The 19,185-nt window shown below is 45.6% G+C and overlaps 1 protein-coding gene across 5 annotated transcripts in view; it reads left to right on the top strand.

Annotated features, from left to right (window-relative positions):
• LOC144720001 (kinesin light chain 1-like) overlaps positions 1-18,981 on the top strand; it is a 55,570-nt gene extending 36,589 nt beyond the window's left edge. For 2 of the 5 annotated variants that reach the window (XM_078596407.1, XM_078596408.1), the window contains exons 11-17: positions 1,668-1,726; positions 2,690-2,757; positions 3,343-3,451; positions 6,779-6,943; positions 12,444-12,565; positions 15,861-15,921; positions 16,287-18,981. In XM_078596407.1, coding sequence (XP_078452533.1) covers positions 1,668-1,726; positions 2,690-2,757; positions 3,343-3,451; positions 6,779-6,943; positions 12,444-12,565; positions 15,861-15,921; positions 16,287-16,349 — 647 coding nt within the window. In that variant the 3' untranslated portion in view covers positions 16,350-18,981. Of the gene's footprint in view, positions 1-1,667; positions 1,727-2,689; positions 2,758-3,342; positions 3,452-6,778; positions 6,944-7,578; positions 10,060-12,443; positions 12,566-15,860; positions 15,922-16,286 lie in introns of those variants that run through there. The other 3 variants (XM_078596409.1, XM_078596411.1, XM_078596410.1) reach the window with 3 other exon arrangements.
• The last annotated feature ends 204 nt before the right edge of the window (positions 18,982-19,185 follow it).

Raw genomic sequence — 19,185 nt, 5'->3', positions numbered from 1 at the left:
TAACAGCACTTGCCTCAACTGTCTGTTAAGGCTATACGGGGGTCTTTGTGTGCGCATTAGGGATATAATGTACTCTACGATATAATTAACACATTTAGCAAAATTGTGACATTTTCCTTAAATATAAAATTTATCGACAAATCGTTTATGAAATAATGACTTAAATATAATAAACGTAATAAATATATAGCTATTATCCATATAATTGGTGCCTTGCAAAACATTTTCAGAAGCAATTGATGCCATGGCAGTTATGTGGTGTCATCATTTTCAAAGGACCTTGAATTATTTCTTTGCATCTGCATTACAGCCCGTGCATTCTAAGCATTATTGATTGTATGATTACAATCAATACAAAGACCTGTGCTAGGTTTGCATTGAGTGAACTCGTAGGAGATATTTAGTAACAATGGTTAGTATAGCAACGGACAAAAAACAATGCAAAATATATGTAGAAATACAATTGCAAACCTTTAAGACGCGGGTATCGTGATATTTGATATCGTATCATGACAAATTATATCGTGGCAAACCTAGTGTATAAATATAAGAGGGTAACAATTAACTGGGCTCCAAGGGAATTGGATGAATTGTCGTTATTCAGGGCCATGCTTTGAGTCAAGAATTAATTATGTCTTACCTAATATTTACCATCTCTTTTGTATTATTTCATATATTTTTGTACACCTCGTGTTATAAACTTTAGTTAGCTTCGTTAGCTTCAATACAACATGAGCACATGATCTGCATAGATCATCGGGTGTGTGGTGTTTTTACACATGCAAGTAAAAACATGTAAAGTGTTTCTCCACTCAAACAAGCATCGGGGGCGACGCTTATATCTGTTTGTGGCGCAGAGCCAGTTATGGAGATTCCACATTCCTGCGGCAGGATTCTGTCACTCAATGAGACATTCACTCCTTTATATGCACAGCAGGCAATAGACAGTGGCCACGATGCCCAAACGCCAGCAGTATTAGCTGTCCGAACCTGGCCTTAACCTCCCCTAGGTCAGCTTAGCCTACATTTAATGCGTAATATAATTGGTGTAGTCATCATCAGGAGTGTAAAGAAAAAGGCAGGTGGTGTCCACTGCATTCAGCAAAGGATGAGCGGCTGCTACGTTGACCGCAATGTAAAAACAAAAAGAATCCAAATCGTGAATGTAATCGCAACTCCTGAATCGCGACGCTCAATCAAATCGCCGTGGGTGCGAGTGGCAGCTGGGGTGGTGGGCAGTGCCGGATTATCCTCGTAGCAAAAGTAGCTACATATGCTACGGGTCCCGCACTTTCAAGGGCCCCGCTCTAAATGCTTTCAAGCTATCAATTCCTGTTCAGTGATTCTGCACTTGCTCTATTACTATAGTACTATACCGCCTTCGACTGTTGTGAACGACTGTGTGTTTAAGGTTAGCGATTTGTCGTATTATCTGGCTGTATAGCAAATGAAAAAATACAATTACTTTACTATGCAAGTAAAAAAATTGTGTTTTAATATTTACGTTTTTTTTGTTTAATTATGGCCCCTTTATAACATATGCTACAGGCCCAGCACTAGCTTAATCCGGCACTGGTGGTGGGCTGATGGAACGGAGAATTGTTGCAGCTCCGCCCGCCCAGTAGAACGCCAGGCGCTCGCTAACAGCAGCCCGTTCCTGACTCTAGGTGAGAACAAGCCGATCTGGATGCACGCGGAGGAGAGGGAGGAGCAGAGCAAGGACAAGGTTGGTGTGCGCTTGGCCAATGCCTCTCACTACCCCTCACACCTCGGCCATAGATGGCGCCTAGAGGCGACCGCAATTTGAAGGTGCTTGTACGGTGGAGGGCAGAGGTGGGACAAAGTCATTGTTATGCAAGTCACAAGTAAGTCTCAAGTCTTTGCTCTCGAGTCCCGAGTCAAGTCGAGTCAAAGATGAGGCAAGTCCAAGTCGAGTCTGAAGTCATCAAAATCATGACTCGAGTCTGACTCGAGTCCAAGTCGCATGACTCGAGTCCACACCTCTGAGGTGGGACAAAGTCATTGTTGTGCAAGTCACAAGTAAGTCTCAAGTCTTTGCTCTCGAGTCCCGAGTCAAGTCGAGTCAAAGATGAGGCAAGTCCAAGTCGAGTCTGAAGTCATCAAAATCATGACTCGAGTCTGACTCGAGTCCAAGTCGCATGACTCGAGTCCACACCTCTGGTGGAGGGTGGGCACGTTTGTTTCATGGAGAGAAAGAGGACGGTCCGTCAGAGGGAGAAGGGAAAAAAATGTCTCTCGCAAGTGCAGACTCAAGCAAATCAAGACCCTTTCTCTCACTATAACTGTCTCTCCCTCTACAAAATCAATCTACCCACTATTTCTATACAGCACCGTGATGCGGGCCGCATTCGCTTTCTATATAAATACACATTGCAATCTTAATTTGGAGCTTTCTTGACTGCAGGAATTTTTTTAATTTAATTTATTATTTTCTCTTTATACGTGACTTTACACATTGCAATGTCGTATAATGTTGCTATAAATGTTAAATATCAACCTTTTGAAACGTTAAAAAGTAAGTCTATGAATGTATATTTCATTGTTACACATAGTTGAATCCGCTTTGAGCTTGTTGCCCGATTGTGTGTAGCCCTGTGTGTGCGAGCGTGTGCATGCGTGCGTACTCTTATCCATGCTTGTGTGTGCTTGTCCGTGTGTACGTGCATAGGGCAAGCACAAGGAGAGTCCTCCCTATGGGGAGTACGGGAGTTGGTACAAGGCCTGCAAGGTGGACAGGTGAGATGGCCTTCAGACTTCTCTCCATTCCACCCCCTTACCAATTGATGGGCTCGCAATTTGGGACGCAAATTTATTATTTTAAGTCTCGTTTTGTACCCTCTTGGTTGTGTGTTAATTCTCTCTTGTCCTGGTTGGTTCATCAGCCTGAACTTAACGTTCGTGTTCTTAGGTTTTTTCGGTAAAGTCACGTAGGAAAAAAAATAAAATTTAAATGAATAAAAGTAAAATAAAAAGAAAATAAAAATCTTTTTTTATTTTATTTTTTTATTTTATTTTACTTTTATTAATTTTAATTTTTTACCTACATGACTTTACCGAAAAAACCTAAGAATATGAATCCTTGCAGTCACTAAAGCTTCAAATCTAGAATTAACGTTCGTGTATTGTTAGCGTGACGGCGGCTGCTCAAGAAGCTGAGTTGGCCCGAAGTGACTAAACTCTGGTATTGATAACAGAACCGGGGAACCTGTCAACGACTGCTCAAGAAACCGAGGCTAACAGAAATGACTGAACTCTGGTGTGTGGCTTTGGCAGTAGCATTGTGGTGACCGTGACTGTGTGTTTATTGTGGTGGTGGTGCAGCCCCACGGTGGGCACGACGCTGAAGAACCTCAGCGCTCTCTACCGGCGGCAGGGCAAGCTGGAGGCGGCCGAGACCCTAGAGGAGTGCGCCGCTCGCTCCCGTCGCCAGGTACACGCACCACCGGGGCACGGCCACGCCACAGCGGGTCGTCTCTCTTCTCTCGCTCACCCAGCACTCAAAACGTTCCGCATTCACACAGGGCCCCGCTCTCGCCCCTGCGTTCAGTCATCTCGTCCGTGTATCTTATTCGTCCACTATTCAAACGTATCCCTTATCTCACCTGTTTTTTCAAACTTACATCCTTATCTCTTACCCACCCCAGCCGTTCAAACATGTCGCGCAGTCCCACTTGCCCTGCATTCAAATATCTCGTGCAAGATACGATCGTCGCAGCACGTCAACAATCGCAACCCAGGTCATGCATGCAAATGATTCCGTGGCTGAAACAAAATAAAATGGATATTCTATCTGCCACCCTACCCCTCAATCCCACCGTCAAAGAATGCAAATTCTCTCCTGCTGCCCGTTGTTTAGCCCTCCATAGCAATTCCTTTCCCACTCAGGCCTTCATTAGCCCCATCTCTCTCCGTCTTGTCGGGGCTCTTCCCCTCGGCTCTTCATTCATCTCCATTATTCTATTGATCCTTCTTTCATCTGCAGCTCATAAACCACGGCGTGACCACCTCGGTCTACTTGTTTCTAACCAATCCCTACCCCCCCCCCCCCCCCCCCGAGTTCACAGTCTGCTTGTTATCTCACCGTTGACTTTGATAACAAGGGATTCGACTTCACTCCAGCAATACCCCACCCCTCCCCCCCCAAGTAGTCTCATCGCAACTCCCTCCAATCTCCCAATATCAGTTGTACCCTGGACGTTAGCGTTGATGGTTATAGACGAATTGCAGATCACGAATAATCTGGTCGAACTCGCGATTAGCACGCTTCCTTCAGCTCTACCAGCACATACCCGCTGCCAGAAGACTAACAAACAAATCACATCCCTGCCGCTGGCAGACTTGAGTCACGTGAGAGTTTTACTGTTGCAGCGTTGACCCCTTGTTTTGTTGTCACACCTGCGTCTCTCCCACGCGCGCGCCGCAGCAGCAGGACAGCGTAAGCAACTGCGCTTCTTGTGGCGCTTGAATCGGTCTGCATAGTGTATCAATTCTCACGCACCGGTCCTCGTGACAACCCTGGTCCTCCTGAACCCGTAGATCGGTATGTGTTCTTGCCGACTTATTGCCGATACTAAGCAAGTCGAGGTTCACCGATTCAGGGCGATTGTTTCACCATGATGCATGCGTCGAGTCGTGTCAGTGATTTATAGGCCTTTGTCAATTCAAAGTCCTCCAAAGCACTCGGAATTGTTAAACCATGCTTCATGTTATTTTGATTAATGCAAATTCTATGCAGACTCTGTGCCAAATGTGTACTTGTGCAAACAGTTCACATGAAACAGTCAATACAAATGAGAAGGTAACGTATGAGGTAGACTATAAGCGAGGGAGACGTGATAAAACAAGGCACGCATCGCTGGCGAGACAGATGAGTCGAGAAAAATAATGGATTGTTTTATCCAACTGTGGCTCCAAGTTGTGGAATTTCCTCACGCCGCTCAGTGGGCGAATTGTTACACGCACCATCGATACCATTCACCGGAGGAGGACAAGTGAATTTTTTAATTAAAATATTAAGTATGTTGTCAATAAATTATTACTATTATCCATGAATAATAATCTTAATAAATTAATGTTAATTTCAAAATGGTTGCAAGCCAATGTGCATTCACGGACAGCTATCCATGTACCATCAGGGTTTGATTTAGAATTTGCTTTGCACAGTGGTGCCTTTGAAGACAACGCGTCGTAATTTCATGTTTCCAACAACTCTGACCCAGTCTTCTGCCTTCCCTCTCTGTCCTCATTATAAATAAGGACGATGGCCCAAAACAATGGCTGATTGTGCGTGTGAGCTTAAGTTAAAAGAGAGTGTCTGTCAACGGTGACAAGCAGAACATTTTTGGCACGTATTCTGTACACCGCTGCTAATGGTAATCCTTGAGATTCCACAGCTATGTACGGTGCGAAAGAAGTTCAACACACGTATGTACACATCGTGTATAATGTAGACCTGGGGGAGTCGCGTGCTGTTGAGTTGGTCACGGAGGCTGAAGCCTGCTCAGAGCTCATGCCCCCTCCTGTGATCTTGCGGTTGGTCACGTTTCGACGTCGGGTAAATGAGACGAGCAGGAGAGCAAGTAGTACCCGGCCCTGTTGCCGTTCCGCTCTTGTGGGCCGTTATCAGAAGAGTGACAGTTTTCCTTCAGCAGGCACTCTCGCTCACCAATGTAAGCGACGAGATGAGTCCCTCGGCAGAAGTTCATTTCGGGTCAGCGCATCAACGTCTTGTTACGGCTGGCGCCGAGCTACGCACATGAAAAAAAAATCTGCCTGGCTGTTGGCAGTAAATCTCCACCGCCCCCCCCACCCCCCCAGCATTGAACCATGTGCTAATTAATTGTTAATTGTTACTGCTGCTGAAATAATTACCTCTGACTAAGCAAGATTAGACACTTGGAGGGAAAAATATACTTTGCCACTCCGCTGTGATTTACCCACTGAGCTTACGCCAGGTCAGTAAATCCCAGTCGGCTGCGTCGTGACGCCGCATCGCATTCCACGCTCTTTTATTCCCTGACCGCTTCGTAGTTTTTTGCTGTGAAAACTGTGGTCCTGTGTAGTTAGCATTGAATGATGTATTAGTTTTAAGTGTGCGTGACGGCGCCGCCGCCGCCAAACTAGTGCAAATGCCCCACACGTCGTCCATTTTCGCAAAGCTCCGTTGAGTTAATTGTGTTTGGCTGGTTATGTATGTTTCTTTAAAAAAAAGGATAATTTTATCCCAATTGTGCAATAAATTTTGTGTCATGAGATAATCCATACCGATCTTTTGCACAGCAGTGCAATCCTTCGTGTTAGAGAACAGCCCGCAGAAGCAAATACCCACAGAGCTACCTCTGTGACTTGGTCCACACAGTTAGAGGGGAACACATTCCCACCTGCTCTGCCATATGAGAGCACTGTTCATCACGTGACAGTCAAAATGGCTAAGTTTGCAGATCTGGAATTCAGCCAAATTAAGTGCAGGAATACATTGAATGTGTTTGGCTTTTTCACGCAGTCAATAGTGACCTGAGGCCATCAACTCCACAACACCTGAGATTTTGGTTTAATCACAGGTGATTAAAACCTGGATTCGAGCCGCAGGTTCTCAGTTGGGTCAGCTAAGTACACTGACCTCTGAGCCACCCGTCCACCTGGCAACAAGCACTGTTAACAGCCATATATTAAGGCCAGCACTCTGCAAGAGAAAGTGGTGCGACTAATTGTAATTGACGCCCCCGCCCCTTCTCCGCCACCCCCTGCCCCCCCACAGGGTGTGGACGTGATCCGCCAGCCGCGTGTGGCTGACATCCTGAATGATGGTGAGCAGGACAAGCGGCGTAGCCGCGAGAGCCTCAACGTCGACAACGTCACCGTCAAGTATGAGAGCGGCCGCGATGGCGGGGAGGAGGTCAGTATGGGCGTCGAGTGGAATGGGGTAAGTAGCAGTCGAAGCCGTTCCGTCAAGCGACGCCGCTAATGGCCGCAAGCCCCGGCCTGCTTGCACACGTGCGGCTCCTTTACCCTCTGCTACTAACCCCCCCCGCTGGCTTCTGCTTGCCGCTTCTGGTTGCTGTAAAAAAAATCTATTCATATTTATTTTAAGGGTAAAATTGTATTTGTCATATTCCGTTGAATTGGTATAACTTAGCATACGGAAACAATATATTGTTTATTGGTCAATGAGACTTATTTCCAGCTTACATTGCCACCTTTATGAAATGGCTGAAACACGTTCGCTTGGCGATTTTCTCTTGGCAATCTGTGGATAATTAAGACATTGGAGCATTTTCAATGGAAATTATATGGAAATGAACACCATCATCACGTGATTTGGGTTCTCATAACTTTCCAAAAACATCTATAAACATCACTGAATACAGAGACAGAGGGCCTCTGGACTTGGGAGTGAAATATTCTGACATGGCAACAATGGGACAGCTGCCCCTCACCCCTCCCCCCCAGAGATGGGGCATCTCAGCCTAGCTATTGCTCTCCTGCCATGCAATTGCTGTGCCGTGGGTCCCGCCCTGTGCTGACCGCTGCCTCTTCTGTGTTTCTCTCTCCCGACAGGCCTAGCGCGCGCTATCCCGACTCTGTGTGTGCGTGTCCTCCCTCCGTGCGAGGAGCCTCCTCCTCAATCTTCTCCTCCTACTCCTCATCCTCCGCCGCCTTTCATTCCCCCCCCTCTCCGGACGCCCTCCCTGTACAGAACGCGCGTCAAACCGCCGCCCACGATCGTAAAAAAAAATAATAATAAAAACGTGCGTTTTTCGGATAAACGCATTGCCTTGATACGAGTAGGGAGTTAAACATTGACCGGTTCCGCATTAGGCGACAACTTGAGTTTTTGGTTTCTTTCGTTTCTTATTCTCACGTACTCGTGTATAGCCAAACCGCGGCGTCCTGTACCATAACTCAGTTGTGCTCCAGACGATGCGAGTTGAAAAGCGAAATCGTGTACGAGACACTGCCAGACGTTCAAAGCCACACGCGCGGCTTTTTCCTGTATATCACATGCTTCGAGTTGGACTTCACAAGCTCATGGAGGATGAGCCTTGTTAGGTGTTTCCACACTGCGGTCATTTAGCGATGTTTGTTGTGGTGAAAATTAGTATATCATCAGGGGTCAAACGGTTCCCCCCCCCCATGACGATACAATGAACTGGCGTGATTCCGGGTTGTGATTCAGATTTGCGGTTCGATTCAGGGAAACAATAATGAAGCATTGTGGTGAATGGTAGCTTCTCTAGTGGCTGCAGGGGTAATGTGAACCCATTACAACATATACGAATCTAGAACCGTTGATTCTTGCGCACGTGATTCTTTTATTGTATTGTCAACTTAAAAATCGTTTTTAGTTGATGACTCGATACATCATTCCACCCCTACTGCCATATTCCCCAGATTACAAGATGCTCTGGAAAGTAAGACACACCCAAAACTTGTGCTTGGCATCAATACAGTTTTAGAAATCTGGTCACACATGCACACCCTTACCGGATGATAGGACACACCCAAAAAATTTGCTTTAAAATACAGGGTTAAAAAAGTGCATCTTATAATCTGGAGAATACAGTTACTATGCAGGCTTCTACCAAACGTCAAGGTAATTCAACCTGCCACCCGCTGAACTTGATCTTTCTAAGAGCGCTACGTTTAGCAGTGATGATCATTTTTAAATAAAATATTGCCCCTTTGGCTCGTGCCTAGGCAGAACTACAGGACTGCAATACAAGTCATCAAGTCATCACCATGAACCGTCATCACTTTGAGAGGGCGGAGGGGACGTTGGTAAAATGAGTAATTCTTGGTGAAAGAAAGCCAACAGCTGTATTTTCTATGGTTATATCAATACTTGTCATAGGAATATGGAATTCCCACCGCCGTTGGAGATGATTGCCACCCCATGGTCAACTGAGCAGGGAGGCGTTTAAGGCGGTGCCAGGAACTTTCTCGGTTGCATGCAGAAGGCCATGTAGCTGTGTGGGCTGGTTGTCTGAATCACTGTTAATCGTGTGTATGCTGTCAAGTGTTGCTCAGATTTTAAATATTCTGCGTGACTTCATGTAAAAGCAGAATGTACTTTTGAGGCCCAACGATTAAAGCAGAAACTTTTTAATTGCAATGTTTTATTTTGTTTGGGCAAAGATGCCCAGGAAAAAGTACAGAAAGTGTAATCGCAAGTCTGATTCTGTCGTGTTCGTCACTTGGTAGCGTCCAAATATTCTCCGAGGGACACACAGTGACTTTTGTGGGCCATACCGTTTCGCCATCTCCGAATGGTTAAAAGCAGTACAAAAAAGCAGTAAAAGTGATTAACTTATCCACTGCGAATTCACCGTCTCGCACCAGCAACAGAGGAGCAGTGCAATCCAATTTCGAGTATCTCTCAATGCAGGAAGATCTGCATACAAAAATCTATATCACTGGGACATTTTTTTCACATGATACATTTGGAAAATAAAACCCCAACCCGCACGTGCTTTCGACGCCCAGGGTTTGGGACCCGCGTTGCTTTGACTCTGACGTTTGCCGTGCTCTCACTTGGTTTGGGGATTTGGGTGCAAAGCACCGGGACAGGCAAATATTTATCTTTGTACAGCGAAAAGCCATTGACCCCACCCCTTCCCGCCCCCCAATCCTCAGTGGTTCTGTTGTGTTTCGAACAAATCCCCCAAATTATTGGAAGAGTGGCGTAGCGTGGTCGGCATGGGCCTGGGTGCAAGGAATTCAATTGGTGGATCGGGGGGAGGGAGCTGGAGGGGGTGCTCCCTGTCAAATTCCCCCCCCCCCCCAGCTCTTCGTAGCCTGATGCGTGGTTGGTCCTCGATGCAGTTGCACCTTCTGCACACTGGATAGTTACGCGACTGTTGGGACCGCATACTCCGACCAGCGGTTGCCCCCCGAGTCTCCAGAGTGTCTCTGTAAATAGCGGGCTCGGGCCGCCCCTCCCGTATCACGGCGCTTTCGATTGCCTTGTGTAGCCGTCGAGTCTGCACTCTGCACCAGTGATTCTTTTCAAACTCAATAAAGACTCATCCGATAGGCTCACCCTGTCTTTGTCCCTCTTATTTGTGTACGTCGTGTGTGTGTGCGTGCGTGCGCGCGTCTTGTGAGTCCTTCCTCCTTTCCTTCCGAAAGTTTCCTGCCATACTGCATTTTCACTCGGCACTTTGAGGGGCAGGCGTGATCTGTGCTCTGGCCTCGACATTGAAAAGTAACACCCTGTGATAAGGAATGGCAGCGTACCATAATTATCAGCTGTGCACAAGTGCAGCTCTGTAAATAAAGACTTCTGGTGGCAGTGTAGTTTTAAATACTCCTGCTGCTGTGAAAAATAGCGCAGAGGCCAATCGTTAGTGCCCCATCCCAAACGTCTCTCACCATTTTTCCGTCTGTGCTTATGTAGTGCCCATCGGAGCATCCCGTGAGCTCCAAAACCAATTCTGATTGTCGGCAACGATGTTTGTCAGAGCAGTAGTGTTTTTGTAGCCATGTAACGGTTCGCCCTCTCACTAATTTGGTGAACTGTGACCTTTTGGGGTCATGATTCGATTCAGGAATCAGTTCTTTTTCATATCCTTTTTAACGTCTCGATAGTATCAGAATCTTTTCTATCTTATTTTAACAAATTTATTTGCTCCACTAACCTAAACGTAACCTTGGTATGTCATTTGCACAAATCCTAATGGATTCTTCCACACAAGTGATGCAGTGCGTGTATCCCGGTTATAAGAATCGATTAAATTTGGTACGTCGTTACATGCCACGCATCTTGTACTGCCAGCAGATGCATGCAGGACCCGCATACCTTGCGACCCGTGTCGTGTATTCCGCCATTGGGAAGTTTCCGCTGATAGTGCTCCCCGCCGAGTCATTCCTGGTCGCGTGCCATTGATCCGAGTCGTAAATAAACTTCCACCCAACAACCCCGCCCACTGCCCCAGCGCCGTCGACGACATTTCATCCTGTCGCCTGTGACATTGCAGCAGAATCCCGATATTGTTTTGCAGTAAAAATTGGACGCTGCTGGAGTTTGAGCCGTTCAAAACCCTGGCGCTGGACATCGCGTCACGCCGTGGTGTTAGGTTGCACGGAACATTATGTCGAGTATTTTTAACGGTATTGACCGGTATTGAAGCACAGCCTTGATTTTCCTCGTTTGGGCACTGGACGGTTCGACCCTGGAGATGTTCTGTGTCACAGGGGTCGTAGATACGAGTAACAAAAGATTCAATCGATGCCCCTGATTAGAACACAAGTGAAACACCGCTGGTCTTGCAACGAGACATCTGGCTCTCATTCAGCTGTGTGTACATGTACCGTCCTTCACTCAATCAACTGCTGGATGTGGACCTTTCGACTTGACGTGCACCAGGGTGGTTGATTGAGCAAACGTACTTCACCAAACTGGCCAGTGTGGGTTTGTGAAGGTGGGGAGCACAGACATACAGTACAACGAAGGATTGTGCTTCGTTACCTCTGCTGATCGCCGTGTAGCACAGCTGGCAGCTGCCTATGACGGCCTGTCATGCATGGTGGTCACCCATCCAAGCATTATCCAGACTCAACGCTGCTTGATGGGGTTGGGGACATTCCTGTGGATGTGGTGAAAGGTCATTTAGATGTGTGTAGGCTTCTTTAAATCTTTGATGAGGACCACATTGATTTGGGCATTAGTTTGTTTTTATGTTGCTGTCCTGTGCTGAACAGCCCCAGTGGTTTTCCTGGAGGACTCTGGCCTATAACATCGGGCAAACCAGCGGCATTCGTTTAACAGGGTCACATGCTCCCCATGAGACTGGAAGATGTTGGTCCGTAGAGTCCATGCGCTGCTGCTGGGCCTTTTATGTGACTATTTTTTTGGTGGTGGTGAAATAGACCCTCGTACGTCCCTTTAGAGAAACTGTACGCTTCACGGTATTTATAGATGTTGGTCATAGGCGGAGGGAAAAATAAATACGTTGTGGAGCAGAGAATTGACGGCACTGGTGGCAACAGATAATCATGAGCTGATGAGGAGCACTGCAGTGACGAGATGTTAATTCCCTTGCCTGGTATGCAGGAGGTCGTGGGTTCGATCCCGACTCTGACGCCTCTATATTTGAAGTTTGCATGTTCTTCCCGTGGTCGCGTGTATTTTTCTCCGGGTCCTCCGGTTTTTCCTTCCACATTTAGAATCAACATCACGCGCTTAGAGTATTTGGCTGCTATAAATGTCCACGTGATAAGCAACTTCATTGGGGTATCAGTTGTGGCCAGGTTGCTTCTGAAAAAGAGCTATATAGCTTGGTGGACCGTACCTAGTATATACAACTGCATGTCAAAGCACTGCATGCAGTGTATGTGTGTTAGCTGCTGCGCCGCGGGTGCAGCTGTGCTTGTTGCTTCTGCTGCTTCTGCTGCTTCTGCTGTAAGGGCTCTCGTGTTTCCAGGATGGCAGCGGAACCATGCGACGCAGCGGCTCCTTCAGTAAGATCCGGGAAACGATCCGCAAAGGCAGCGAGAAGCTCGTCCGCAAGCTCAAGAGCAATGGGAGCGAGCCCAAATACTCGGGGTGAGCGCTGGGCCACACTCATCCCATGCTGTGTCATCTCGCACTTCCCGGCAACCATCCGATCCCTTGTCACATAGTCCCATGACATCCAATGCCATCCCGTGCCAACTCATGCCTTCGAAAATCAACCCATGATGCTTCATGATACTCGCACCATTCCATGCCATACGACACCATATATTGCCATCACATTTCATTTAATCCCATACCATGCCATCTCACACTGTGCCACACCAATCGCATGCCATCCGATACCATCGTTAATAATCCCATACCATCTTGTGCCATATAGTATCATCCCATGCCATCTCTTACCATCTCACATCCCATGCCATCTCTTACCATACTTTTAGTTTTTTCGGTAAAGTCACGTAGGTAGAAAATGAAATTAAAATTCATAAAAGTAATAATAGAAATAAAATAATAATTTTTATTTCATTTTTTACCTACGTGACTTTACCGAAAAAACTAAGAGTATGAATCCTTGCAGTCACGAAAGCTTCAAATCTAGAATCTCTTACCATCCCACATCCCATGCCATCTTAAATCTACCCATGTCATCCATACCATGCTAAATCATACCATGCCATCTGACATCAAATGCCTTCCATTAATTCATGGTTTCTCACCAATTCCCACGCCATCACACATTGTAATAGTTTTTTTCAGACTGTAGAATACGTCCTAAACATCTGACAATCTCTCACTTCCTCAAACCATTTGTCACCATCTTATCACGTCCTCTTAGAATTCTGAGCCTATTCGTGTTTTTAAACAATTGCGATGCCATTTTTGGGGACTTGAAGAAGCACTGTACTTGGCAAGTGTTAAAAAATAACCGAATTTACATCATGTGGTACAACCTATTTTTAATTGAGTGGATCACTAATTCGGTCTGATTATATTTGAATCTACATTTTGGTTAAACGCAGCATTTACGGATTCATTTTCACCTCTAAAGATAAAAAAAAAGGATTATAACATAGCATACTTAATTTAAACAGAAAAACACATGGGTTTCACAACTCATTTTCAAGAGTATTGGCAACATGACAGCGTGAAATTTACCAAATGATCAAAAAATATCCATTTAATATTGCAACTCAAGAATAATACGGTAATTCAGCGCATTGTAAACATAATTTATTAAAGTTAAGTATCAATAGAAACATAGTTTGAATAATATTACATTTACGCTTTCTCCTAAACGACAACAACCTTTTCTAATGACGTACTATTGAAAATCAACCTCATCTTAAGACACTTTACAAATATCACAAAAATACATGAGGGTACAAGAGGGTGGCGGTGGTGGAAAGGTTCGGTGCAGGGAGACTAGGGGGAGCGGACAGACGAGGGAGGGAGAGGACAGACGAGGGAGGAAGGGAGAGGACAGTGAGCAACGCTGCGGCGGCACATCCCAGGACTAAGAAACCAGGGCCCAGCACCAACAACAACGAGCCCCAGCGACAGCCGGTGCGGCCAGGGTAGCACCAAGTCCCAGGGCATCCTCTGGAGGGTGAAACCCTTCTCGACGCTTACATCTGTTAATAGTTTGACTCGTTCGCTGCCTGCTGATTAGGTTGTATTACGAGCACACAGAGAGCGAGTCAACTGGCAGGTAAAAGCATCCGCACAGGTGCGTTTTAATTGCTAGCAAATGGGTTTTAAGTCCTCCTCGAGAGTGGCAGCGTTCTGTGAGCACGAAGGGTTTGCGCATGCGAATGGGGGAATATTATGTGTGTGCAATCCACAACTCTGGCTTGTAAAATAAAACTCAGAAGTGAAACCGAACGAAGGAATTTCAGTACGGCAAGCCGGGCATGGTGATGCACCGCTGTGGTCAAGCACTTTTGAGGCAAGGGTTGGGGGATCACGTAGAGATGTGTGCAACTACCAAACCCACTGGACAGCTATGTAGCCGGATGGATGTTATGGTAAGTGGGTTCATGAAATAATAAAAATAAAACATAATAAAATAATTCTCACGACGTTTCGGCCACAACGCATGCAGCCGTCCTCAGGTGAAGACCAGGTCTGTCGGGGAGAGAGCGTCTGAATGAAACACCACCACGCTTGGAGCGTATATTTAAGCTGGGTTGAAAGGGGGGAAGGGCGCCTTGACAAAATAATTTGCATATCAAGAGGAATTTAGCATATTTATGGGAAATGCAGCTATGTGATTAGTACTACTTGTGAAATGCGTAGGAGGTGGGCAGGGGGTTTTCAAAGTCATTATGCCCGTGCATTATGCAGGATTAGCAGCATCAAATGGAGAAACGTTGTGAGAATTATTTTATTATATTTTATTTTTATTATTTTATTACTTCTCTTCTACGTGACTTTACCGAAAGAACCAAGAAGATGAATCCCTGCAGTCACGAAAGCTTTAAATCGAAAAATGAGTTCATGAATCCCCCCTGTATAGAAAGACCATGATTGCTATTCCCCCACTTGTGGTGGATTTTCTGTGGGTAATCCTGTTTCAGAATACCTAGCAAAACACTTCTCGAAATGTGTTTAACCAAACATCCAAATGCAGGACCCTATGAAAAAAATCCTGACACTCAAATCTTTTCCAGATAAAAATAGGATATGAAGTTATTATCAAAATAAGTCAATATCCCCCCCCTCCCCCCCCCCAGAATCACTGCTTGTGTGCACACTTCACATTTTAAGGGGTGTATCCGTGTGTGGTGCGATCTTGTTTGTCCGCTCTGCTCCTGGCTGATTCCCTTGACTCGTGAATGGGCTCTGGCCTCCTGGGGATGTCCTGAGACTTACCTATTTCTACTTTTCCTATTTTTATTTTACGTGGTAAAGCCCACTAAGCTATTTACATATTTTTCAGAAGCAACCTGGCCACTAATAATAGCTCAACGAAGTGGCTTATCATTTGGAAATTTATAGCAGCCAAATACTCTGAATCCATTATTCTAAATGTGGAGGGTAAAACCGGAGAACCCAGAGAAACATCCACACGACCACGGGGAGATAGACACGCAAACTCCAACAATGCAGGCGTCAGGGTCGGGATTGATCCCGCGACCTCCTGCATACCAGACGAGGTCATGAACATCTCCTACCCACCGTGGCGCCCTTATTGGGCAGAGCCCCCCCCCCCCCCCCACAGTTATTGTATCCCTGCCATGGAGTTGCTTCCCCTCCTCATCCCCCATTTACTAGAATGGTATTATTTTATTTTGTAAAGCATCTCCAGATTCACTTGCAATGATATGCTACGTAAATATGTATGGAAGTTGTTGTAGTTGACACAAGCTCTCGTGTTTTGTAGAATGAAGAGAGCAGGCTCGCTCAACACTCTCAACCTGCCCACTGTGGAGGTCACCTTCCAGGTGAGAACCATGGTCATTCGAGTTAGATGGTGCTGGTGACAGGGTTTGATGGGCCACGCAGTGATGAGTCATATAGTTAGGAATGGATATTTTTATTATTTATGAAACGCATATGTGAATGTAACATTACATTCCGGATAATGGAGCACATTATACTGTGCAAACATGCCAAAGAAAAAAGAACATACAAAAGAGGTGGTAAACAAAACGAAACGAACTATATCATGGAATCATAACCCAAAATCGAGATAATTTCTCGTCGTATTGCTAGGGGGGGTGGGGTAGGCGGGGGAGAGCGGGGTGTTTGTGTATCTTTACATTGCGCGCCTCTCTTTGACCACAAATCCCTGTGGCGTTCCTGGCAGCCGGATAACAGTCTGATGGAGTCGAAGGGCCTCAGCTCCAGCAACCTGGACCTCACGAGCTGACCCTGGCCGAGCCGCACCGCACCGTGTCGTGCGCAGGGAGGGGGCAGCCCGCGCGCTCTGCTCCTGCCTGGCTCCAGCAACGCGCAACCCGGCAACGCGGAGTTGCTCGGGAGCTCCGCCGACTACACCTGGGTGCCCTTGTGGGGCCTGATCGAAATTCTCATGGCGCTGGAACTGATTGTTTTACGCGCCAGGAATAGCGCAGCTAAGCACTAGGTTGTTGTTGTTTTTTTGTTTTTACTTCGTGCTGTAGCAAGCGCGCAGCTTTAGAACAAAGCCACTATCACGACGGACGACTCGATATTTGTTCCAGAAATATATGGCTGCGTTATTGGACGTTACGTGCTGATTTATACGGTTATATAACTCGCAAACATGTATTTGCCAAGAACGGGCACTTGCGATTTCATTCGGTATTTGAATTATTTCTAAGCATCAACCAAAAACTACTAGCCGCAGCTGTAATTATGGTATCGTTAAGATTAGCTAATTTAAGCTGTTTACGATTATTATTACTGCAAATGCTGGGCTGATGGGCTTGTAATATCCTGTGGAAGATAATACATGTTACAAGATTTGTTGCGTAGATGTTGCCAAGGTGATGTTAATTACATGTGCAGTAGTCAATTGGCATAGGCAGTTGGGTCATACAACTATTTGCCTTACTCCTGGCATAATTAAAACTTTGTGAAAATATTTTAATCTTTATTTAAAACTACTGTCGAGTTTGTGAGACCTTTTATTAGCCGCCATACAGTGTTGGCTTTAATAACACGAAACACCGTATAGAATTCGTTTTTATAATCAAATCTATTTAGCGGAAAATCATTCAATGTCCCTTAGAGGACCACATTGGAAGAGACTGCCTATTGCAGTGTATCTGCACGCAATAGATGGAGCCATACGCTTTGCTTACTTTTGCAAAATCCCAGATAATTCTATGATCCTAGGAGTTTGACTCTTCACAAGGACAGCATTGCATCAGCGTAAATAAGCAAAGGTCAGTTGTCGTATTCTTTAATTGATAATGCACGTAATTTAAGTTTGTGTCTGCAGCATATTTGCCATGGACTTATTTAAAATGATCTTTAAATCCTTGTTTGCAGACCAAGTTTCCCTTTGGAAGATGACTGGGTTTCAGTGATGTGTATGATCTGTGCAGTGCTGGGAGATACACAAAGGCACTTGTGTCGGTTTACGTTCTTGGTTTTACCAAATTCAGCTATGCTTGTTCTTTTATAGTCAAATATATACCCTCGCCTCATAGCTTGGAATAAATAAAAATACACAAGCCGATCACTTGAGCCCAGTTGCATGGTCTGGGGACGTTTAACCGTAGCATATTGACGAGACTACTGGGCTAACATTGCCAACGTGTGTGCGGAAGGTGGAGGATGGCGAGCGGTGTTTTTTGTAATTAATAATAAGCTGTTACAGTCGTGGTGTATTGCGGCACTTTTGAGATATGACGTTCGCGTGCATGCTTGAAACGGGGCATCTCTTTGTGGACGGTGTGGTGGCGAGTGATGTTTACAGCGGACTTGCAGGTTCTCGCAATTATTCCGTGTCGACTGCTACTTGCACGACGGCACCCGGGCTGTGCGCGTGGGTCTCAGGCGTGTTCCGCCATCACCAGCGCCGCTTCTGCCGGCTGATGTGGCTGTGGGCCACGTCATTTAACCGGGGAGGGCTCTTATCGTGCAATTTAGAGTCGCACTCCTGTGGATTTGAGATCGCATAATTTTCAGCCTCTAGGCCTTGAGAGCATTTATTGCCTTCCATGCTTTCCGTATTTTGAATGGGGGAAAACATCGTAGAATAAATAATTAAAATTGTGTTTGAAAATTGTTATTAATGCCGATATTTTATTTAAACAAGCCGAGTACTTAGCAACTTGTTTTTTTGTAATGTACATGTCAGCTGGCCTAATGGTGGCATGGTGACCACTTCCGGATCACCGCACACAGCGTGGGATTGTAACTGCACGGTTTTTGTTCACAATCATATTTGTTTCATCGATAGGATAACATACATCCACATGGTTGTATAGTTCCTTAATGGAGCTAACACATTGGACAGGCTTGTATAAAATGGATACCATCATATTTTTGTTGACATGAAAGTTAACTTTTGCTGTGACGTGCTGCTGTTGTCCACCAAAATCGAATTGTGGTTCTCGCTGGAGTCGAGAGGACCCAAGGCAGACCTTGGTGTGAAATAACGATACACAGTCTCTCCCCCCCCATGCAGACCAATGAGACTGGAGTTGTCTTATTGCCAAAACAAATGTAATAATTTCGGTGCCGGTGTGGGGACTGGCAAAGTGTAAATATTCGAACCTGTTTCCGCGCACCTTTTGCCGTGCTGTCATACAACCTGTTGTACATTGCATTTTATTGTTTTCAAATGAAGACTGATGCGGGCTAATGTATCATTGTCATGTGAAAGCCAATGCAAACAACTGATAAGATGGAGCCAAAGGTATCAATGTTGTCTTTGTTATTTTAATACTGTCAGTGGTGATGTTGGGTCTGGAGGCCACTCTGGGGGTGTTACCTGTACCTTCCTGCATATACTGTGCATGGCACATTGCAATCAGTAATCATACAAAATAATAAAATATTTTAAAATATGTCATGTGTTTGCTGTCATACAACATGTTGTGCATTGCATTTTATTGTTTTCAAGTTAAGATTGATGCGGGCTAATGTATCATTGTCATGTGAAACTAATACAATGGAGCCAAATGTATCAATGATGTCTTTGTTATTTTAATAGTCAATGGTGATGTTGGGTCTGTCGGCCTGCGGCGCGCCCGAACAAAAACATTTCCGGC

This window comes from Lampetra planeri, chromosome 7 (assembly GCF_965212315.1).
Source record: "Lampetra planeri chromosome 7, kcLamPlan1.2.h2, whole genome shotgun sequence".
NCBI classification, from domain to species: Eukaryota; Metazoa; Chordata; class Hyperoartia; order Petromyzontiformes; family Petromyzontidae; genus Lampetra; species Lampetra planeri.
This window is presented reverse-complemented; position numbering and strand designations above follow the sequence as displayed.